At 39.7% G+C, this 25,018-nt stretch overlaps 1 protein-coding gene and 1 long non-coding RNA gene across 2 annotated transcripts; both read left to right on the top strand.

Moving 5' to 3' along the window:
• Positions 1 to 5,995: 5,995 nt before the first annotated feature.
• On the top strand, positions 5,996 to 10,044 carry LOC131347404 (uncharacterized). The gene is made up of 3 exons (XR_009203758.1): positions 5,996 to 6,132; positions 6,468 to 6,695; positions 7,959 to 10,044. It is a non-coding gene; the product is annotated as an uncharacterized LOC131347404 (long non-coding RNA).
• Positions 10,045 to 12,033: 1,989 nt separating this feature from the next.
• Positions 12,034 to 16,294, top strand: LOC131351844 (trichohyalin-like). Its single transcript, XM_058387481.1, has one exon. It carries the CDS (start codon positions 12,125 to 12,127, stop codon positions 16,292 to 16,294), a length of 4,170 nt encoding a protein of 1,389 aa, XP_058243464.1. The 5' UTR covers positions 12,034 to 12,124.
• Positions 16,295 to 25,018: the final 8,724 nt, after the last annotated feature.

Raw genomic sequence — 25,018 nt, 5'->3', positions numbered from 1 at the left:
ATACAGGGTCAGATACAGGCTCAGGTCAGTCAGATGCATGGTCAGCAGGCTCAGGTCAGTCAGATACAGGGTCAGATACAGGCTCAGATCAGTCAGATACAGGGTCAGGTCGGTCAGATGCATGGTCAGCAGGCTCAGGTCAGTCAGACACAGGGTCAGATACAGGCTCAGGTCAGTCAGATAGAGGGTCAGGTCGGTCAGATACAGGGCCAGATACAGGCTCAGGTTAGTCAGATACATGGTCAGCATGCTCAGGTCAGTCAGATACAGGGTCAGATACAGGTTCAGGTCAGTCAGATACATGGTCAGCATGCTCAGGTCAGTCAGATACAGGGCCAGATACAGGCTCAGGTCAGTCAGATACATGGTCAGCATGCACAGATCAGTCAGATACAGGGTCAGATACAGGTTCAGGTCAGTCAGATACAGGGTCAGGGTCAGCAGAACCAGAGACAGACACATGCATTGATCAGGAAATGGTCAAGTGCATGCTGGTGCTGTAATGAAGCATAGATTCCCCATACAATGTTTTCAAGATGACCGTTAATAAAAGCTAGATATTCAGTTTTATATGAGGATATGAAAGTCTGCTGCATTTCTCTTTATCACATTTTTGGCTCTTTCCCCGATATTTTCAGGAGGCAGACTGCCTGTGGAAAAAGAAGAAAAAACACTGTTCCAGAAACCAGGAAAGATAACAAAAGCTTTAGTCTGAATGTTCAGGGCTGCCATTACAGTAGTGTTCTTGCTTATACAAGATGTACTTGTTTGATAAATTAAATACAATTGTTGTTTTTTTTGTATAATGTTTTTAAAAGTATTTGACCCTGCACTTCTGTTTCTGTCCATTGCAGTAGTTTTATTGCTGCAGTTTTTATAATTCTGTGTCAAGGGCTGTTACTGCTAGTTCTGTCCTATGTTGAAAAAAAGAAAGAAATAAAATAAAGTTTTATTAAATCAGTGAGTGTTACTGAGAGAGAGAGAGAGAGAGAGAGAGAGAGAGAGAGAGAGAGAAAGAGAAAGCTGTTTATTCATATTATAACAATGGCTTCTTGTCAGAGTCAAGCTCAAAATAGGTCTTTAAATTAGAATTTATTTCTAGATTTTTTATTTCTGTCTGTGTGCTAGAGACAGACCAACATCATTATGGAGTTTCATGCCACCATAAAAGCTGCAGAAGGATTTAGGGTTAAATGCATTGCAAAGTGATGCTATAAATGTAATTAAAACACATTTTTTCCACAATTTGCTGCACATACACTACCAGTCAAAAGTTTGGACACACCTTTTAATTCAATGTTTTTTGTTTAGGGATTTATTTTCTACATTCTAGAACAATACTGGAGATTTCAAAACTATGAAATAACACACATGGACTTAAGTAATCCATATGTAACGACAACAAACAACAGTCAGTTGTTATTTTAAGACACGAAGGTCAGGTGTTCTGGAATAGTTCTTGCAAGAACAGTATTGTCAAGTGCATTTGCAAAACCCATCAAGCACCATGATGAAACTGGCTCACATGAAGACCATCCCAGTAAAGCAAGACCAAAACTTACCTCTGCTGCAGAGGAGAAGTTCATTTAGAGTGACCAGCCTCAGAAATCACCAATTAACAGCACCTCAGATTAGAGCCGTTATGAAGGCTTTATAGAGCATAAGTAGCAGACATATCTCAGTATCAACTGTTCCAAGGACATTATTGTGGATTTCGGCCACCTTCAGCATTGTTTTACAATGTAGAAAGAAATAAACATCAGGAAAGACCATGGAATTAGAAGATGTGGCCAAACTTTTGACTGGTAGTGTATTTTAAAACTAATAAATACACATCTCATCCAAAGTCTGAGGATGGGGAGTTTGGGTCGGTGTGTGTCCTAAACTGTGCCTGTGCTCTCAACTCCAGCACTCTGCTCCTCTAGGAAGAAAGCAATGTCATCCACACCTGCACAAAACAACTGGAACATTTAAGAACCATTTTAGACATATTACACCTGATTCCTTGGACAATTAAGGCATCTAACTAACGTATACAAAGAACAAACTAGCAACCTTGTGATTCGTTTTATTTATTTTTATGAGCATGTTTTTTTTTTTACAAGTACGATACTTATGGCGCAGATTTGACGCCATACAATTTGGCCCTTTGTCAAACTCGCTCAAATCCTTGTCCATTTTTCCTGCTTCTAACACATCAACTTAGAGGACAAAATGTTCACTTGCTGCCTAATATATCCCACCCACTAACAGGTGTCATGATGAGGAGATCATCAGTGTTACCCACCTCACCTGTCACTGGTCATAAAGTTATGCTTGATCGGTGTATATGTGACTCAGTTCTCCATTCTCCATGCTTCTTCTTCTTCTTATTATTATTATTATTATAGATGAATATGATACTATAGAATAACAATAAATGACATGTATTAACACAATGATATAAACCTGTGAATTCCCTCTTTGCTGAAAATCCTGTCAGAGCTGTTCTTATAGAAAAACGTTGTTCTTTGGTTTCTCTCTCCACAGCAGCTGGAGGAAGCTGGTTGTGTCCACTGGAGACTCCAAGCTCCTTCTTCTTGGTCTGGGTTAGCTTTGAGAAAGCTGTGATTGTGTATGGACGTATGGAGAGCGGTCAGCTAGGCTCCTGATGCAGGCTGAAGAATGCAGAGCATGCTCTTGTTCACATATAGCTTGTGTAGGGTCAGGTGGATGGTGGATGAATGCACCATATAGGTCATGCCATACTTTGATTCCTCAAAGACGACACTGTTCATCAAGGACGAATCAGTACAGTGTTCATCACTGAGAAACCAAAGTATGGTCCACATGACCCAGATGGTGAGTGCATCCAGCCACCATCCAGCTGCCTTACACAAACTACAGTATCTCACAAAAGTGAGTACACCCCTCACATTTTTGTAAATATTTTATATCTTTTCATGTGACAACATTGAAGAAATGACAGTCTGCTACAATGTAAAGTATTGAGTGTACAGCCTGTATAACAGTGTAAATTTGCTGTCCCCTCAAAATAACTCAACACACAGCCATTAATGTCTAAACCATTGGCAACAAAACTGAGTACACCCCTAAGTGGAAATGTCCAAATGTGTATAATGAATCTTTATATGAAGTTCATCACATCTTTCTTGCACACTATGAAATCTGAGGCTGTTAATAACTGTCGGGAATTCCACCGGCTCTTTTCAGTGAGTCGGATCATTTGGTTCAGCTCACCGAAAAGAAAAGAATCGACTCTTTTGGTGTCTAATGGGCTCGTTGGCAAACTTTGTATAAAATAGTGAATATTCTGACTAATGAACAATTTCGTTTGCTTTACTTTAGAATTTACATTTAAAATAAATAAATAATCATGACAAATAATTTGCTCATATAGCATGTGAGTCGATTTTTCAGATTCACCTAAAAAGATCCGGTTCAAAGATCCGACTCGTTAGCGAACAGATAACAGTTTACTGAATTTGCTCATTTTAGTTAATTAAGTTAAGACAAAAACACTACAATGTAAACACCCCGGCTCATATAAGCCGGAATATCCATTTAAAATCGTAAAAAAAAGTATTTTGTAGTTATTGAACGAGCCGGTTCAAAGATCCGACTCGTTTAACAACGACAAATCATTATTTGTGACTATTAATGACATCTTTGCGAGTTTACTCAAGAACACAAAACAAAGCAAACATAAACAACCGGAAAAAAAACACTCGATTTATGTATGTAAGTCGGCTCTTTATGTTCGCCAAAAAGATTCGATTCAGCGAACCGACTCGTTCGGGAATGACACGTTTATCCATATGTAACCCAGGTTACTATGAGCCTTGTGGATGAATGAGTGGATGATTTATTTTAGATGGAGAGATTATTGTAGGGGAGAAAAGAGAAGGCAATATAGTGTTTGTTATTTTTATAGTTTTAAAGAAAGTTAGTTTTGAATGCCGTTCCATTAAGGTACAGAAAGTGTTTTGATTGGTAAATGAACCGCTTGACAATTAGCTCCACCCATGGGCGGAGCTTAGAAAGAAGAACCGGAAGAGAAACCGAGTAATGGCGAAAGCATGAGGCTTTTTTTTTATTTTAATTTCTCATAACAAACAAAGAAATCAACAATAAACAATCACACAACAAATAAAAACAAAAGCAGAACAAATAGGGGGCATACAGAAATTACAAAAGTATAGAGAAGTACACCTTTGTCACCAAATAACATCAAAGGTTTTGACTAATGGATTCAAGAATAGTATAAGTTTTGAAAGCCTTTGAATTTAAAGGTTCAGACATGTATTTAAAGGAGGAAAAAAGGGACTTAATATCAGAACAAAATAATCTAAAGTTGGGTTTACAACGAATGGCTCTGGCTTTGTGAATATGAAATTTACCCAGGAGACAGAGTAACAAAACAGTACACTCAAAATTAACATCTTTAGAGCACACATCTGAAAGAAAAATAATATTTTCATTGAATTGTACAACAAAGGAATAGAAGCACGGTAACTTCTGACCAAAAAGACTTAGTGAATGGACAGTGGCAAAACAAATGAAGAATAGACTCTTCTTCAGCATCGCAAAACGAACATGACGAAGATACATTCTGACAGAATCTACTCAGGAGAAGGTTACAGGGGTAATATCTATGAGTAATTTTGAAATGGAGCTCTTTAAATTTGTTTGGAATAAAAAGTTTGTGAGGGAAGGTCCATAAATGATTTAGATCAATATATGGGTAACAGAAACTCCATTTATAATGTGCTTTGGGGAAGGTCCATGGAGTTGAAAAAAGTGCTTTTTAATAAAGAAGTTATTACATTTTTTTTCTGAAATATTAATACCTCTGATTGTAGGATTGTGATTATTTAACTGGCTGTAACTTAAATGCGCTTCCATAAGATTTTTTATACCAACAGAGATACTTTTGATTACCTTATTGAAATCTCTCATTGAAACCGTGGCCCCTCTCAAAGACATAAACTCAGAAAAAAATGAAAGAAGGTCCCCTTGAGCACTGAACAGATCAGAAACAAAAATAATATTGTGAACCATCCACTGCTCAAGAAAAAGAGATTTGTTACCAGATAGTATATGTTCATTATTCCAAATGATGCAGGAGTGTGGGGAAAAATTATGCTTAAAAGCAATCTTCCAAGAATCCAAAGCTTGTTTGTGAAAATTTGATAGCTTGATGGGTAATTTACTGCACTTAAAATTACAGGCCAATAAGAATTTAAGGTCACCACACTGTTTAAAAATGAGATTGGGAATCCAGAACCAGGGTAGATCATTCTTAGCGATGCAATTCTTAATCCAGTTAATTCTGAATGTTTGATTGATGGTTTGAAAATCTAATGCATTAAGACCACCCTCCTTATACGTTCTTATCAGACAATTTCTTTGAACTCGTTCTGGTTTGTTTTTCCAAATAAAGCGGAATAACAGGGAGTTAATAGATTTAATTGTTTTATCATCAACATAAAGAGAAAGAGCAGGGTAAACTAGACGTGAAATACCCTCAGCCTTAGTTAGTAGGACTCTCCCATAAATAGTCAAATCTCTCTGCAGCCAGCAGCCAAAAACATTTTTGATTTTATTCAAGCTTGGCTGAAAATGATAACGAAGCCGGTCTGAACCTGATCTAAAAATATCAACGCCCAGGTATTTTACACATTGTTTTGCCTCAATACCCCCAATTAAGGTTTTATCTGAATCGTTTACATATAGAATCTCGCATTTCTTGGGGTTTACCACTAATCCGGAAGCTTTGGAGAAAAGATCAAGATGATTTAGGGCAACAGAAACTTGTGATCATCTTTAAGAAAAAGACAAGTGTCGTCAGCTAACTGGCTAATAATTAAAGTATTGTCTCCCGAGAGCATGATGCTGTTTTACAACGGGCTAGTTATCCGGTAAATTGAGAGAGATAGTGTGCTAGAGATTCACACAAAAGAGAAGATTACTCATTTTTGAAGCAGCATTGCAGGCTGAATGTAGTCAGTCAGCGGATGGGAGCAGATATAACATCAGCGCCACGTGAGGGATAAAGAGGGAGAGGACGGCCAGTTGGGTCATTACTCAGTCATTTGCGTTTGGAAAAAAAAAGGATAAGCGTTTCTCTTGGTAAGTGCCTTATATGAACACTATGTTAAAACTTCTATACAAGTTATAGAAATTAAGTTTAAACACCAAACTTTATCGTTTTGCAATTGTTTATGCATTCATGCTAAGATATGGTAATTACCATGCGCTCGAGGTGTGAGCACATGGAGTTAGGTGTGCCGTGTGATTATTATTATTATTTTTGCACAAATACAAGCTTGTTATTGTTGTTAATATAAAAGAAACATATGTGGTCGTGCTTTTTCTTAATTTTTACTATTTGTTTATAGAAATTTTCGTGATGTGTATTTTTAAGAAAATGCCTAATTTCATCTTTTGACCTTGTCTTTTGCAAGGTTGGGTTTTTTTTTCTCCCCCTTTCTTTCTTTTTTTCTGCTTCTCTTCTATCTTCTTGAATTTTCCTTTGGCTCCTTTGGGTTTTTTTTTCCATCTTCTGAGTGGACAACACCGTTGGAGTGCATCAGAAGATTTCAGTTCATTTCTCCTACATGATAAGGAAGTTGGGAGGTGTTGAAGCTGGCGAGCCATGCCCATGTAAAGACTGAACTGTATACTGTAATGTGGTAGGATTTTGTGTTTCTTTTCTTTTCTCTTGTTGTCTTCCCCGGGGAAATATATCTGAATTTATACACTTTTCCTAAATTGTTACAGTATTTTTTTATTATTTTATTTATACAACAAATTTTATTTGACATGATCATTGTCTTGTCTTCCTTTGCCTCACTGTTACCAAACCTGTCTCTTGAGCGAACTAATACTTCTGATGATTGGCCCAAATCTAAGAATAACACATCCCTTCATGTTTTTCCCATTGGCCACTAAACAGAAGGGGGGGTTTTAGTTGTGCTACCTCGTGTGTGTTACACATAACCACTACGCAGTGCATCGGTCTGCAATCTGCACAGAAAGCTCTTGAGTAATGTGCATTATTCTGTACAGTCACTTGTACCATTTCAGAGGAATAAAATCCTATTGAATCGTGTGTGTGTGTGTGTGTGTGTGTGTGTGTAACCTCCCTGAGAGCTGTGAAAGCCAACTGGGGTTCATTTTACAGCATGTGCTGCCGACTAGTGGACAAACCATGTATTTCTATTTACTACTATTTATTTAATAACACTCCAGAGTATTAATCAATAAAAAAGGATAGAACAAATGAAAGTATTTTATTAACAATTTGCACACTCTCCATCTTCTCAACAACCTTTATGAGAGGAAAATCACCTGAAGAAGCTTTTTTTAAAACCTCTCAGATAGACAGAGCTTCTCATCACTTCTCCTGGGATCTACGTGAAGCTGTAATTCAAATTCTTTTTTCATTTTAATTGGTGTTACTTAATTAAAATATATCTTTTAAAAAAATATATATATATTAAACATTTTAACCTTAAAATGGAGGGGGGGGTCCTTTATAGCAATTCTAAATATAAATAATAAATTAATTAAATAAGTAATCAAGTATAAACAAAATAAATAAAAATAATTAAAATGAATAAAATTGTAGAATTATGGCCAAACTATTTTTTTGCCATTTAAAAAACTTTTGATTTTTGACTGTTAATTGAAATAAGAATAAATGAATTAAATAATTGAAAAATAATTAATTACATAAAATTATTTAAAAATAATTAATTTTAAAAAAATTAGATTTCTTCTACACCTTTACAAGTAAGACGACAGAGATGTTCGAGTTGTATCATATGATCTTCATGTACATGGTTACTGATTTGTGTGTGTGTGTGTGTGTGTGGGTGTGTGTATCAGTACACCTTCCCAATTATCAAATACGATACATTAAGGATCAATGACAGATTTTTCTTTTGGATTAGAAATACTCAGAACCCTGCCTTTGCTGATGTTGGAGTTGAGATGGCAGTTCTTCTTAGTGTCTGCTCCTGTCTTCTGGTCATTCTCGTCAATCACAATGCACATCTCAGCCAGCAGATGGACCTGCTTCTCATCCAGATTATCCTTGTTTATTTCTGGCATCTTTACACCGGCTTGAGTACAGAAAGCAGCACCACACCTGTGGAAACAGAAAGCAGAGCATTATGACCACCTGCCTGATATTGTGTTGGTCCACTTTTTGCTGCCAAAACAGCCCTGACCACTCATGCACTGTGTGTTCTGACACCTTTCTATCAGAACCAGCATTAACTTCTTCAGCAATTTGAGCAACAGTAGCTCGTCTGTCGGATAGGATCACACCTGGTGCATCAATGAGCCTTGGCCATCCATGACCCTGTTGCCGGTTCACCACTGTTCCTTCCTTGGACCACTTTTGATAGATACTGACCACTGAAGACCGTTAACACTCCTCAAGAGCTGCAGTTTTGGAGATGCTCTGATCCACTGGTCTAGCCATCACAATTTGGTCTTTCGTCAAACTCGCTCAAATCCTTACTCTTGTCCATTTTTCCTGCTTCTAACACATCAACCTTGAGAACAAAATGTTCACTTGTTGCCTAATATGTCCCACCCACTAACAGGTGCCATGATGAGGAGATCATCAGTCTTATTCACTTCACCTGACAGTAGTCATAATGTTATGGCTGATTGGTGTATATAAACACAACAAAGGACAGTTCTGTGTTAATGTTTGTTAATGTGTATTATTATATGTGTATTAATATATTATATATATTAATTTTTCTTCTTCTGAACATTATTATTATTAGCATTAGCATTTTTTGGAGGGACAGTGATGGTTTAAATGGTTAAGGCTCCGTGTTGTTGATCAGAAGTTTGGGGTTCAAGCCCGAGCATCACCAAGATCCACTGTTGGGCAATTCATCAAGGCCCTTAATCCTCCCTGCTCCAGGGGTGCTGTATTATAGCTGCCCCTGCACTCTGACCCCAACTTCCTCAGCTGGGATACACAAAGAAAAGAATTCCACTGTAATGTATACATGGCGATAATAAAGGCTTCGTGCCCTCAGTTCATTTATATATCAGATGAGTAGAGGACTCACAATAATGTGCCAGGTAAAACACACACACACACAGGACATAAAATATTATTCAGAGTGACACAGTGACACAGTATCACTTAAAAAGGGAATTCAATTTCATATGAAGACATCTTTGTGGGACTGTCCTTATGTTTTCCTCACAAGAAATTGGAGGATTTTTTTAAAATTACATTATAATTGTTCAGTTATATTACTTGAATCTTTGAATATTGTTAAAATGAAGATTAAATGCCTATGTTTAGCTATGTTAAAAACAAACAAACACAGGCTTTTATGGCGTGTCCTAATTTTTTCACTTGACTATATATATCCAAAACTTTTGGAACATCTGCCTTTACATGCACACGAACTTTAATGACATCCCACTCAACATCTGTAGGGTTTAATATTCAGCATACCAAGACATTTTAGACAATTTCATGCTCCCAACTTTGTGGCAACAGTTTGGGGATGACCACTTCCTGTTCCAACATGATGACATGGATGAGCGAGTTTGGTGTGGAGGGACTTGACTGGCCTGAGTCCTGACCTCAACCCCATAAAACACCTTTGGGATGAATTAGAGCGGAGACTGTGAGCCAGGTCTTCTCATCCAACATCAGTGCCTGACCTCACAAATGCGCTTTTAGAGGAATGGTCAGAAATTCCTCATAAACACACTCCTAAACCTTGCGGAAAGCCTTCCCAAAAGAGTTGAAGCTGTTGTAGCTGCAAAGGGTGGACCAACTCCATATTACATTCATGTGCATGTAAAGACAGACGTCCCATCTCTAAACATGTAGCATTACACAACATACAAGAAAGTTATTACAAATACTATTTGATTAAAAGATGTTGATAGAAATACTGTGTGAGAGTTGTTGGTTATTAGAAATGTGATTTAGTTGTTGATCTTTATAATGTGTGTTATTACCTCTGAGCAAATGAACTACTGCTTTTGATTTTGTTCGTTTTTGTTGCTGCATGTGCAGAAAAGACGCACAAACAGGGACGTATAAAGTCAGATTGTGTGCGCTTCACTAAAACACTCCGGCTGTTCATAAAGCTTCAGTTCATAAAGACTCGTACTGCCAGAGCTGAGAAACAGTGCAGTAAGAAACACTGAGATTTTGATATGAAGAGCCTTCTCACAGCATGAATGACATCTCTACAGTGAATTTTGTCTCACATACACACACGAAATATTCACAGAATTGTGTTTTGAAGCTAAAACAAATCACAAATATGCAAATTCAAACATGAGGACAAATACACTTTATTTATTATTTAGACAGAAAAACAACTACATTGGAATCTGAAAAAAATAAATAAATAAATAAAATAAAACTAGAAATATTCGAATACTGATCTACAATCATTTATTTTTATTAATCTGATTTGCGGTTTTATTTTACAGGTAATTATATAATAATAATAATAATAATAGTAATAATAATAATAATAATAATAATAATAACCACCAAAGGAGAAAAGCAGGGACAATGCTGCATTAGTTAGGGCTCATGAAATTAAATCAGTTGAAAATTCTGCAAAATTAAGCATCATTAATTACAATTTTAAAAATTAAAACAAACTCTGAACAAATACTACTATTTAAAAATGATAAATAGTTCAATAATAGGACAAACACGTGATAAATAATACAGTTGAGCTCATACATTTACGTATTCTTTTGTAAAATGTTAAAACTTTTTGAACAGGATGACGTAAATGATTATTTTTTTCATTTAAAGATCTGATTGTCCATTTACTTCACAAGATATTGACGTGTTTCTTAGAAGAGACAAAAATAAAACCAATTTACACCAATCATCCTGTCCAAAAGTTTAACACACACACCCCTTTCTCTGAATGCATCATGTTACCTTCTTGAGGATCATTAAACATCTGGACTTTTTTTGTGTCATAGTTGTGCCCGAGTCCCTTCCAGATGTCCTCGGGGTGAAGAGATGAATCTTAACATCATCCAGCTGCTAATGGAAAGGAGTCCGAGATGCAGGAGATGCAGAAAAAGCCCATCATCTGCAGGACCTGGAGGATTTTTCTGAAGAACAGCGGCTCAGGACCAACTAAGGAGTCATGAAGAGTTATCAAAAAAGAAAAAATGAAATGAATAAATGAAAACAGTAGTTAATAACACACAGTGGTCAGAATGGAGCGTGTTTACACTTCTGAACTGGTTCATTTGTGTACATTCATTTGTTATTGTGTCTAGTCGACTATATGTAAAGACGCCATATAGCTTATTCGGGTCAGGACTAAATACAAAACAAAACGCTGTTTTTTTTGTTTTTAATCTCGCTTATTATTATTATTATTATTATTATTATTATTATTATTAACATTTTTGCACGTATATAAACATATGATCTCAGGTGTATGAATCATACACTACATAGTAAAGCTATTGAGGCTAAATGTGTTGGTGTCAACACAGCTAGCAACGGCGTTTATTCGCCTCGCGCTCCGCTCCCCGTGCCATCTCGGGTTCATTAAACAACATAAAATATGTCTAGAAAAGAAAACCAAGTTTCACAGGCATTAAGGAAGCAAAGTAGATCTTCACACATCCAACCTGCTCTCCCAATTCCTCCATCAACTCCTCACCCTGTGCTCCACTCTCTCCGGTATACACACCTGACGCCATGCAGGAGAGACAACGGCGTCCCGCTCACTACACAATTTGAACTATTTTAATTAATTTTTTTTTTTACTTAAAGACGATAACGTTTCTCTCATGAAAAAAACAAAATGGCAGAGGAGTGTAGTAAAAAAATAAGAAAAGCTTGGAAGAAGAAAAAAGTTTGGCCTGTCTTACTCTGCGCATGCGCGGTGAGAGAGCGTGCCGGGTCACTCACCTCTGACGAACCCCCCCCCCCCCTCCCAAGACCCCGCCCCCAGGTGGACAACGTGTGTTACGTCACAAGCGGGCTTCTCGAACAGAACCTGAACGCAACGCTGTCACATGACGACATCTATCACACATACGAGCTGTGAATTTGAGAGAAAGACGACACTGCAAAATGTCTGACAAACTTATAAAACGATTTCAACGCAGGACTGATAAAAAGTCAGAAGAGATGAAAGAGAATGAGAGGAGGAAATTGATGGAGGAAAAGAAAAAGAAAGCGGGTGAAGCATTGGTGAAGAAGGTGGCAAAGCTGGATGTGGTTTTGGCTTCTAAGCTGATTAACTGGAAGCAGGACATGGATGAGACTAATGCCAGACTCCAGCAGAACATCACCGAACTCCAGGCTTCCCTGAAGCTCTGTGAGGAACGGGAGATGAATAACATCAGTTTTGAGGCTTCCATGAATCTCCTTGTGGAACGGAAGATGACTAAAGGTCTGGAGAGAAAGAACTTGAGAGACAGAGTGCAACTGCAGAAACGTGTTGATCAGCTCGAGGCCACGCTGGCTTCAGAGCGAGAGCAACAGGAGCAGGAAAAAGAGAAGATAGAGGAGAACACTACTGCTCTCCTCCAGGACATCATTTGGTTTGAGACTTCCCTGAATCTCCTTGAGGAACGGGAGAAGGCTAAATATCTGGAGAGAGAGAGCTTGCTGAGAGACAGAGAGCAACTGCAGAAACGTGTTGATCAGCTCGAGGCCACGCTGGCTTCAGAGCGAGAGCAACAGGAGCAGGAAAAAGAGAAGATAGAGGAGAATACTACTGCTCTCCTCCAGGACGTCAGCAGGCTCGAGGATTCCGTAAAGCTCTTTGAGGAACGGGAGAAGACTAAAGATCTGGAGAGAGAGAGCTTGCTGAGAGACAGAGAGCAACTACAGAAATGTGTCGATCAGCTGGAGGCCACTTTGGCTTCAGAGCGAGATCAACAGGAGCAGGAAAAAGAGAAGATAGAGGAGAATACTACTGCTCTCCTCCAGAACGTCACCAGGCTCGAGGATTCCCTAAAGCTCTTTGAGGAACGGGAGAAGACTAAAGATCTGGAGAGAGAGAGCTTGCTGAGAGACAGAGAGCAACTGCAGAAATGTGTCGATCAGCTGGAGGCCACTTTGGCTTCAGAGCGAGATCAACAGGAGCAGGAAAAAGAGAAGATAGAGGAGAATACTACTGCTCTCCTCCAGAACGTCACCAGGCTCGAGGATTCCCTAAAGCTCTTTGAGGAACGGGAGAAGACTAAAGATCTGGAGAGAGAGAGCTTGCTGAGAGACAGAGAGCAACTGCAGAAATGTGTTGATCAGCTGGAGGCCACTTTGGCTTCAGAGCGAGATCAACAGGAGCAGGAAAAAGAGAAGATAGAGGAGAATACTACTGCTCTCCTCCAGAACGTCACCAGGCTCGAGGATTCCGTAAAGCTCTTTGAGGAACGGGAGAAGACTAAAGATCTGGAGAGAGAGAGCTTGCTGAGAGACAGAGAGCAACTGCAGAAATGTGTTGATCAGCTGGAGGCCAGTTTGGCTTCAGAGCGAGAGCAACAGGAGCAGGAAAAAGAGAAGATAGAGGAGAATACTACTGCTCTCCTCCAGAACGTCACCAGGCTCGAGGATTCCATAAAGCTCTTTGAGGAACGGGAGAAGACTAAAGATCTGGAGAGAGAGAGCTTGTTGAGAGACAGAGAGCAACTGCAGAAACGTGTCGATCAGCTGGAGGCCACTTTGGCTTCAGAGCGAGATCAACAGGAGCAGAAAAAAGAGAAGATACAGGAGAATACTACTGCTCTCCTCCAGAACGTCAGCAGGCTCGAGGATTCCCTAAAGCTCTTTGAGGAACGGGAGGAGATTGACGTACTGGAGAGAGAGAGCTTGCTGAGAGACCAAGAGCGACTGCAGAAATGTGTTGATCAGCTGGAGGCCACTCTGGCTTTGGAGCTAGAGCAACAGGAGCACGAAAAAGAGGATACAGAGGAGCATACTACTGCTCTCCTCCAGAACATCACCTGGTTTGAGGCTTCCCTGGATCTCCTTGAGGAACAGGAGAAGACTATCGTACTGGAGAGAGAGAGCTTGCGGAGAGACCAAGAACAACAGAAGCAAGAAAAAGAGGAGATAGAGGAGACCACTGCTGCTCTTCTTGAGAACATCACCTGGTTCGAGGCTTCCCTGGATCTCCTTGAGGAACAGAAGAAGACTAACATACTGGAGAGAGAGAGCTTGCTGAGAGACCAAGAGCAACTACAGAAATGTGCTGATCAGCTGGAGGCCATTGTGGATTCAGAGCGAGAGCAACAGAAGCAGGAAAGAGAGGAGATAGAGGAGACCACTGCTGCTCTCCTCCAGGATATCGCCTGGCTTGAGGATTCCATAAAGCTCTTTAAGGAACGGGAGAAGACTAAAGATCTGGAGAGAGAGAGCTTGCTGAGAGACAGAGAGCAACTGCAGAAACGTGTCGATCAGCTGGAGGCCACTTTGGCTTCAGAGCGAGATCAACAGGAGCAGGAAAGAGAGGAGATAGAGCAGACCACTGCTGCTCTCCTCCAGGATATCGCCTGGTTTGAGGCTTCCCTGGATCTCCTTGAGGAACAGAAGAAGACTAACATACTGGAGAGAGAGAGCTTGCTGAGAGACCAAGAGCAACTACAGAAATGTGCTGATCAGCTGGAGGCCATTGTGGATTCAGAGCGAGAGCAACAGAAGCAGGAAAGAGAGGAGATAGAGCAGACCACTGCTGTTCTCCTCCAGAACATCACCTGGATCGAGGCTTCCTTGGATCTCCTTGAGGAACGGGAGAAGACTAATGTAATGGAGAGAGAAAGCTTGCTGAGAGACCAAGAGCAACTACAGAAATGTGCTGATCAGCTGGAGGCCACTGTGGATTCAGAGCGAGAGCAACAGAAGCAGGAAAGAGAGGAGATAGAGCAGACCACTGCTGCTCTCCTCCAGGATATCGCCTGGTTCGAGGCTTCCCTGGATCTCCTTGAGGAACGGGAGAAGTCTAACACACTGGAGAGAGAGAGCTTGCTGAGAGACCAAGAGCAACTACAGAAATGTGCTGATCAGCTGGAGGCCATTGTGGATTCAGAGCGAGAGCAACAGAAGCAGGAAAGAGAGGAGATAGAGGAGACCACTGCTGCTCTCCTCCAGGATATCACCTGGCTTGAGGATTCCATAAAGCTCTTTAAGGAACGGGAGAAGACTAAAGATCTGGAGAGAGAGAGCTTGCTGAGAGACAGAGAGCAACTGCAGAAACGTGTCGATCAGCTGGAGGCCACTTTGGCTTCAGAGCAAGATCAACAGGAGCAGGAAAGAGAGAAGATAGAGGAGAATACTACTGCTCTCCTCCAGAACATCACCAGGCTCGAGGATTCCGTAAAGCTCTTTGAGGAACGGGAGAAGATTAACGTACTGGAGAGAGAGAGCTTGCTGAGAGACCAAGAGCAACTACAGAAATGTGCTGATCAGCTGGAGGCCATTGTGGATTCAGAGCGAGAGCAACAGAAGCAGGAAAGAGAGGAGATAGAGGAGACCACTGCTGTTCTCCTCCAGAACATCACCTGGATCGAGGCTTCCTTGGATCTCCTTGAGGAACGGGAGAAGACTAATGTAATGGAGAGAGAAAGCTTGCTGAGAGACCAAGAGCAACTACAGAAATGTGCTGATCAGCTGGAGGCCACTGTGGATTCAGAGCGAGAGCAACAGAAGCAGGAAAGAGAGGAGATAGAGCAGACCACTGCTGCTCTCCTCCAGGATATCGCCTGGTTCGAGGCTTCCCTGGATCTCCTTGAGGAACGGGAGAAGTCTAACATACTGGAGAGAGAGAGCTTGCTGAGAGACCAAGAGCAACTACAGAAATGTGCTGATCAGCTGGAGGCCATTGTGGATTCAGAGCGAGAGCAACAGAAGCAGGAAAGAGAGGAGATAGAGGAGACCACTGCTGCTCTCCTCCAGGATATCGCCTGGCTTGAGGATTCCATAAAGCTCTTTAAGGAACGGGAGAAGACTAAAGATCTGGAGAGAGAGAGCTTGCTGAGAGACCAAGAGCAACTACAGAAATGTGCTGATCAGCTGGAGGCCACTGTGGATTCGGAGCGTGAGCAACAGAAGCAGGAAAGAGAGGAGATAGAGAAGACCACTGCTGCTCTCCTCCAGGATATCGCCTGGTTCGAGGCTTCCCTGGATCTCCTTGAGGAACAGGAAGAGACTAATGTAATGGAGAGAGAGAGCTTGCTGAGAGACCAAGAGGAACTGCAGAAATTTATTGAACAGCTGGAGGCTGCACTGACTTCGGAGTGAGAGCAATAGGAGCAGGAAAAATAGGAGCTAGAGGAGACCACCAGTGATGACGTGAATGAAGTATGGACCACTGCAGCAACCAGAAGAGGATATTTATTTCACTCTCAGTAGAGAGGCGCGAAATGAAATGAAATGAAATGAAATAAAATAAAATAAAATAAAATAAAATAAAATAAAATAAAATAAAATAAAATAAAATAAAATCAGTACAGCAACTTTGATTGTCCTGGCTTCTATATGCACACCTTCAAAGGAGACAGAAAAATAACAATGGACCACATGAGAGACCACGTTACACTCACATGGTGTACTTTACAACAATTACACATATGAGCTAAAATAGGTAGTGCACAGTCTATGACTCTTATAAAGAAAGAACTGAACTATCATTTTTTTTATAAAAAAAGATTGGGGAAAATGTTTTCAATTTTAATTCCATTTTCTGCATTTACATACATTTAGGAACTATGGTGATAAAAAATCCAGGAAATAATTAAGTTTATAATTTTTAATATATAATATATTTATAATAATTATAATGATAGATTGCCAAAAAACTATGTATATAAAAAAGATGTCTCTCTTTCTTTATTGTTTAATAGTGGCCGATCACCAAGACTTGAGAGAAACATTTTATAAAGTCAAAAATGTTCACTATTAACGTTTTGTGTGTGAATAAAATTTAGATAATGTGAGACTCAATTTCCACTGTTTAACAAACGTTTATATTTAAACTGACCGCTGTAGCTGAAAATGTAAAATAAATCACTTGTTGCACACGATGTTGGTCAGAGACACGTCCACCAAACTGCAGGGGTTTAGAATAGAAAAAGCTAAAAGCTTTTATGAACTCTGTGTGTGTGTGTGTGTGTGTGTGTGTATGTGTGTGTTGAAACACTATTTTCTAATATCAATGGCAGATAGACAGCAGCAAAACTAATATTTACTTATATAAAAATGTTGATCATTACTTTAATAATTGTATTTCATGCATAAACCAGCACCCTTAGTTAATGAGCAAATTAAAATATTTACATTCCTGGTGCTAATTTTCTGTGCAGCACAAATACCTAAAGTAGATCATTTTTATGCCTCCAACACTGTATTATAGCAGGGTAGGAAGTTATGATCTGTAATCCTTATTTCTGTTAATCCAAAAGAATGAGAAAACTGATAACACAATAGATACACTACTTATTTGGTACACAGGATGCAAGATTCTCACACAATCTCACAAACATAAAAAAAATAATCTTTAATATAAAGAACATTTTTCACTGTCCTCCATCCGTCCATTCAATCCCATCTCTCTTCATGTATCCTAACTGTCCACCTCATCTGTCCTCTGATATGAAAACGACTGAGTTATGATCATACTGAGTCTAACATTTAAACTAGCATCCAGAGTCTGCTTGTCATACATTGCTGAGAGAAAATGCGCGGTTTAAAGTCAACTCATGCTACACAGAATCTTCTAATCTACATTACATATTTAGCTAACAGTCTGAAGTTACCTAGCAACAACAGTGTATGTTAACGTTAGCTCTGTCAAAGTTAGGCTAACATCATCAGGTGTAGACAGAAAATACACACACACACCTGTAATGTTTTCTCTTATGATTGATACCATACCCTCACCCATAGTTTTCCTGGTGATTGATATTAAATAAAATATCATACTCACATGTAAACATTTTTTCCAGGTGACTGATTCCATACCATGTACTTTATCTATCCTCAGGGAGAACTTTGGTAACTGTAGTGTCTGGAGATTGATACTATATAGTATCAAGTATTAGTTGAAGTTCTGCCTTTAGTGCCTGTGTTGGATTTCCTGTTTGTTGGTTCCTGCTATCGCTGCCACTGCCAGAAAGCATACTCCGGTTCATGTTTATTTCCTGAAACAATGTGGATTAATAAGCCGTTTGTGCAGATCGTGCTCGCTTGGACTGCATTATCTCTCATATTTCATCCACTGACAGCAGTAATTCAATATTCTAAGCTCCTGCAACTACGGTTCCACCTGTCGGAGCTGCCACCGGCTTTACAACTTCACTTGGACATTGTTCATCACCCTCGTCGGAAATACATCCACCGTGGGTCCCGTACGAGGTTTCACTATGATGACTCCATGATGACTATAAAAACTTTCTGGTCTTCAACTCGTCACCCCTTAAGAAACACTGGTCGGGAAGTTAACCACTGTGTTTTAGCTAGCCTAGCCAGTCAGCTAATGACACTGTCAAACACGACAACCCCGATATCAACTTTGGCCTATTCAACATCCGCTCCCTTACGAACAAGGGTCATCTTGTGCAAGGTCTCCTGATGGACCATAAACTTGACTTTTTGTGTTTGACTGAAACTTGGTAACAGCCTAATTGACTTTTCGTAATTGAATGAATCTACTCCTCTGGGTTTGTTCACATCTGTCAACCCCGCCCCTCTGGAAGGGGGGGAGGTCTCGCGATACTCTATCGCGAGAAGTGGAAAGTCTCGTCTGTGTCAGTACCGGTGTTTCCCTCATTTGAAACCATAGTATCTAGACTGACAGGACCAACTTGTCACCCTATCATTGTTGCTGCTATATATCGCCCACCTAAGCCGAACACTGACTTTCTAAATGAATTTGCCACGTTTCTTACTCATTTGCAGTGCACTATCTCCAAATATATTATTGTTGGGAGATTTTAATACACATATGGACCTATATGTTCTCACCAGGGACTTTTTATCTTGTCTGGATAGTTTTAGTCTCCAACAATTCATAGATTTCCCAATTCATTGAAAAGGACATATTTTGGACTTGATTTGCTGTTCTGTGCCTTGTGACTGTTCTTCAGTCGATCTTCCGTTCTCTGATCACGGTATCTTTCAGTATCAGTTTTACCTTATCCCAACTAAAACAGTCACATTCAGTTTCTTTCAGCAATATTAAAAACATTGATTTATCTCTTCTTTCTAATGGGATCAACAGCCTGCCTGGATCTGAGGATTTACTCACCACTGATGACCTCGTCTTCCACTACAACAATGGTCTTCATAGCCTGCTCAATGCTCTTGCTCCTCTGAAAACCTTATGTGGATGATACACAGCTCTACCTGTCCACAAAGCCTACTTCCACACTTCCTCCCACTGTTCTTTCGGCTTGTTTAAACGAAATTAAATCTTGGTTTTCTTGCAACTTTCTTCAAATGAATAGCAATAAAACAGAAGTCCTTCTCGTTGGCTCTAAGTCCACCTTAGCCAAAGTTGATAGTTATTCTTTAAATATTAACAATTCCATTGTTCTTCCTTTTCCTCAGGTAAAGAGTTTGGGTGTCATCCTTGATAGCACACTTTCCTTAGATGCTCATGTTAATAATGTTACTCGGTCTGCATACTTTCACCTCCGCAATATTAATCGCCTCCGCCCTATGGATTATTACTTTCTGGGGAATGATGCTATTTAAACACTTTCTGGTGTCACAATTTGTCTTCTAGTGCCTGACGTCATACAATCACTGTAAATGCTTTTCGCTAGTTATTTAAACACACACACCTTTAGTATCTTCTCTGTTGGTAGTACTATTCTTCCAATTGATACTATTACTATACAAACATATCTAGTGTTTCCTATAGTGTATGATACACACACACACACACACACACATCTGTAGTGTTTTCACTGGTGACTGATACCACACACTTACCTGTAGTCGTCCCAACAGATCAGGTTTAGGTCATTAGAAATGCGTTTCTACTCACTACGCTTGTACAGAGTGGTTATTAGCATTATTATAGCCAATTATATTTGATTGGTGCGATGCAACTTTACATGAATCAGTAAATCCAGGAAATAAATGATGAATATATCCTTACTGAGCAAGCCAAAGGTGATTGTGGTGAGGACAAAAACTCCCTGAGGTGATATGAGGAAGAAACCAGACTTAAAAAAGTCCTTGTCCTCATCTGGGTGACATCAAATAGAGTGGTTATAACTTATAAATTAATAAAACTGTACTATATGATCAGAAAGTTCAACTGTGTGACCTGGAGATTTATTCTAGTTATAAGATGAAGCTTGTCTTCTTAAAGTTATCATCTCATCAAGGAACTGCCTCTCACTGGATGCGTTTTTCCCCACACCATTCTGTATAAAACAATACTGTTAAAAAATCCCAGGAAAATCCCAGGAAATCAGCAGTTTCTGAAATACTCAAATCTGGAACCAACAACCATGCCAATGTTCTGCAACTGATCTGACCTGATCTAAATAATCAGTTAAGACATTGGTTATGTTTTGTCTTTAGGGGGGATTTATAGAACCCACATATTCTATAAACTCTCACATTACGCTAATTTAACATGTAAGTAGTATAAATAGAAATAGAAGATGACATGGCTTTGTAACAATGGGGGTCTAATATTGTCTCCTGTGCTGTCTGCTGCCACGTTTCCTGAGGATGAGGATGAAGGAGGATGAGGAGGGCAGTTTTCACATCTCCTCTAGCTGATTGTATGAGGTGTTTATGAAGCTGGAGTAGTCTCCGTTAACTCCTGCGGAGGAGTGAGGATGTGGAAAGTGTGGAAAATATTTTTGTCTGATACTATAATGCACTATTTAATATTACTCAATTAATACTTCCCTATTATCTGACTCCAACTCGACATTGACCCGACAGCTCAGTTGATCAAGACTCTAACTAAAGAAGACGAATCATGCAGACTGGATGAATGCAGAGACAAGGTTTTATTTGCAATCAGCGCTGGTTACAAGAATTGAGCTGCTCACGCATGAACATCCCAACAACCTCGCAAATAACATCACAAAACATCATCTTTTTATTCTTTTTCTCTTATCTTTTCATAATATTCAAACCAAACCCTCTTTGGAATATCAGGTTCTTTTTGGACACTTTTTCGCATTCCATTATAATTGGACTTTTGAGGTCAGTCATATAAAAATAATGGGCATCTGTGCCCTTATCAGTAGGACTTTTCCAGCTTGTTTTCATCAACCAGTTCATTCTGACCTCCGAAGACAGCGTGGGTAAGTTCCAGGGCCACTGCTCTGTCTTTGATTGCCTAGTTTTAATTTATTGCTGTTTTTCTATTACATTTGCAGTAGCCATAGTTTTAATTGCGTTTTCTCTCACGTACTTACAGCTCTATCTTCTTTAGCACCTGCTCCGGGCCCAGCTCTATTCTACGCCTATAGCTGGGCATGATGACCCTGGCCCCAGCCGTACCAGGATTGATGCTTCCGTCTTTTTAGTTTTAGTAGTTTTACCTACTGCGGAAAAGGCCTCGGTACAAAGTCATCAAACGTTCCCAGACCTCTCGTCCCACATGTAGTGTTAAACCCTACATTGTTAAACATGTAAATAGAGGTGGTCAATAAACTGAGGTGGTGCCTGACATCCCAATCATACTGTCCTCTGATTCTTATACAAACACAAACAAGAATGCATTCAAATACACCTTAAACACTCCAAAACATTCAAGCTCACTTTAAAGACTCTTAACCTTTCAAAAATTACTCCCACAACAGAAATCCTGGTTGTGTATTGCCTGCGCTATCCATGCCAGCATTTTTGTGTGTGTGTGTGTGTGTTTTAACCTTATTAAAGGATTTTCTGGTTCGTCGAGAGTTCTCAGCTTCCTATATTCTAATAATAGCCGTTAAGGATTTTTCCAGAAAGATGAACTTTGCAGATAAACGTCCAGATATAGATTTAGATCCCTAATGAACAAGCCACATGCAACAGAAAAACTCCCTGAGAGGACAAGAGGAAGAAACCTTTGGAGGAACCACACTCTAAAGGGACCATGTCTTCTTCTATATATAATCTCTTAATAACAATAATCTCTTAATAATAAGAAAGCTGGGATGAGATGAGCATAGGACAGTCTTTCTGATTACATCAGCAGTTTTTCAGGTATAAATCTACAATATCCAGAGTGAGATTAAATGGAAGTTCAAAGGGATCGGGACACGTTTTGGATATAAACATTATCTTAAACATTTTACATCATTTTCCAAATAATCCCTGGATAATAATCTCTAATAAGGTTTAATCATGTATACTTCTCTTTAATCACCCCACCCACAAAAGACTGCCATGGCAACAGAGCAGTTGAATGGCACACACTTCCCCATACACAATTAATGAAGTGCCACACACACATACACACACACACACATACACACACACATACACACACACTGCCCATCCAGATATGATAGGGCACCAAGGGAGGATGTCTGCTGTCGGGATCTGCCTGCATCAACACACTCCTTCATACTTTTCAGAGCTCTTTTTTTTGTGTAAACTGAGTGGAGTTTAAGCCTGATGTACTGTGGCTTAGTGGACTGTTTTAAAATATAACACAGAAAAACCCGAGGTAGTGTGGTTTTGTCCGAAGTACTGTGACGGTGTTACATTTTAGACTGTTTGTGAGTGTTGTTGTTTGTGAGTGTTGTTTGTGAGCTGTGAGTGTTACTGTAGTTGGACTTGAGGCCCGACGGAGTGTGGCTGTGTCTGAAACAGTGAGACTTTCGAGTTCAAAAGCCCGACGTATTGTGGCTGGTTTATTCAATTTGCGTCCGAAGTACTGGAGCTGTGAATAAATAGACTAACGGGTATCTTAAAGTAACTGGATAACGCATAGTCGAAAGTTGTACATACTAAATTCATTAATTCAATAAGATTGTGAAAATGGAAGAGATGATTGTTAAATACATGGCTAAGCAATAATGTATAAGATGCTTATATCATCTGTGGACACATTGTCCAATGAACTGGAGGAAGCAAAGATTGCTTGTCAATTTCTGAACGAAAATGGCACGTTGTGTAACCAAGTTCCAGAAATGACAGATTTGCATGAAGATGGTGATGTGAATTCGGAAAGAGATTCTCGCTCGGTCAGTAGTCAGTACTCTGACTGTACAGTTAGATTTCCCATGGCACCAATTCATGTTACCACAAAGATGCATGCTAGTGAAGGAGGGGAGGTACCAATGACCTCTTCTATGGTCAGAGGGTTTAATCCCAGTGAGCTAGAACCTGTGATAAAGAGCATTGGAAAATTTGATCCTGCCAAACAAGATCCACTGGATTTTCTAAAAAACTTGGAGCAATATGTGGATGTTTACAAATTTACAGATGGTGATGCATGCATTGTGTTAACGATGTGTTTGCCCGAGACTCTGTCTGGAGCCTTAAATCAGAAAGTGAAGACCAGAACTGCCAATAAGTTAGAAAGGAAACAGGCACTACTCGAAGTCCTAGGGGTGATGTCAGTTAATTGGGATAGAATATCTGATGTACACATGAGGAAAGGTGAGCACCCGATGGTATTTTCAGATTATTGGAGGTATTCAAAACTTTCAGTGGTAATCCTAACATTACTCAGAATGACGTCAGTTTCAAATCTGCTTTGATTAATAAATGTGATCCACACACTCGTTCTGCTGTAACAATGTTTGTGACCCATCTCTCTGACTATAATGAATTTCTAAAATGACACAGTTTTACAACAGCCATGCTAACTTAAAGAGATCCAATCCTGTGTCAGCTGAAGGTGTTAAAAAGCTCCATAGGAATCGAGGCCGCAAGGTTTCCCGTAGAAATGAGGACCAAGCTACTGGAGATAAAAAGGAAAGACCACCCCCTTGTAACCCTGATAACCTCCTAGTGTGTTATTCGTGTGGCAAGGAAGGACATATTTCCAGAAATTGCAAATTTTCTCTTAAGAAAGAAAAGAGAACAGGCCCAAAAATTGATCAGTTACAGGCCACTGTAAACAGATTGAGTGAGGAGCTCAAAAATCTGTTTAACTCTTGGTCTGCTATTTATCGCCAAGCCACTCAGCAAATTTGGAACAGTCAGAAAAAGAAGATGTCTTTTGTCCAGGAAGTGCATCATCACAAATTTGAAACTAGTGATGAGGTAATGGTAAAGAACTACCAACCTGAGGGCCCATGGGCTGCTAACTGGGCACGACCATGCAGAGATTTAGTTTACAAGCTCTGCCACAAAACTAAATACCAGCAAACCATAAAAATCTGATGCCAATCATACAGGGTCATGTAAATAGTGAAGTGTATATTGTAAGTGTTTGTAATGTTTTCTGTCTTCTGTGTAAAGGGGGGGGGGCACAAATTCATTCTGTTTGCAAGTATTTTTCAGATTACCGAACAAAACAGAAGTAAAGATGTGGTGATGGACCAGGTTGGCAGACCCTAACCCTGACCCATTGTGTGTGGTGACGAGACCCTATCCCAAAGCACTAACCAATGACCTACAATGGATCCATGTTCCAGTCCTGGTGAAACTTACAGTATGGTCTCCAGACATGGAGGAACAGTGCCACAGAGACAGTGGGACAGGAATGTAAAGGACTTCTGGACAACACCATTCCTGATGTATAACAGTGCTGCTGCGACCTGCTTCCCCACAGACCACCTAACCGAACATCTTCCAGTGAATCATCCCAAGGAAGCCTCTTTCAGTCAGAAATTACTGGAATTTATGGAGAGGGCACTGGGAGTCACTGGGACTAAGAATATCAATTTGGATTAGTGCACAACAACTTCACTAGAACAAATTCAAGCTTAATGCACAATTGTTAATTATTACCTATTCAGGTTTAATTAAGATGTAACTTTTAAAACTGCCGTTTTTGTATTGTGTAAATTTTAAATACTGTCATTTTCTCATAATTTGCCAATGTGTTAT

This window comes from Hemibagrus wyckioides, linkage group LG01, assembly GCF_019097595.1.
Source record: "Hemibagrus wyckioides isolate EC202008001 linkage group LG01, SWU_Hwy_1.0, whole genome shotgun sequence".
NCBI classification, from domain to species: Eukaryota; Metazoa; Chordata; class Actinopteri; order Siluriformes; family Bagridae; genus Hemibagrus; species Hemibagrus wyckioides.
The sequence above is the reverse complement of the archived record's forward strand: the minus strand, read 5'-3'. Positions and strand labels throughout refer to the sequence as shown.

What these genes read in the sequence shown, in the direction of transcription:
- LOC131351844 (XM_058387481.1), top strand. Translation starts at nt 12,125, where the DNA reads ATGTCTGACAAACTTATAAAACGATTTCAACGCAGGACTGATAAAAAG.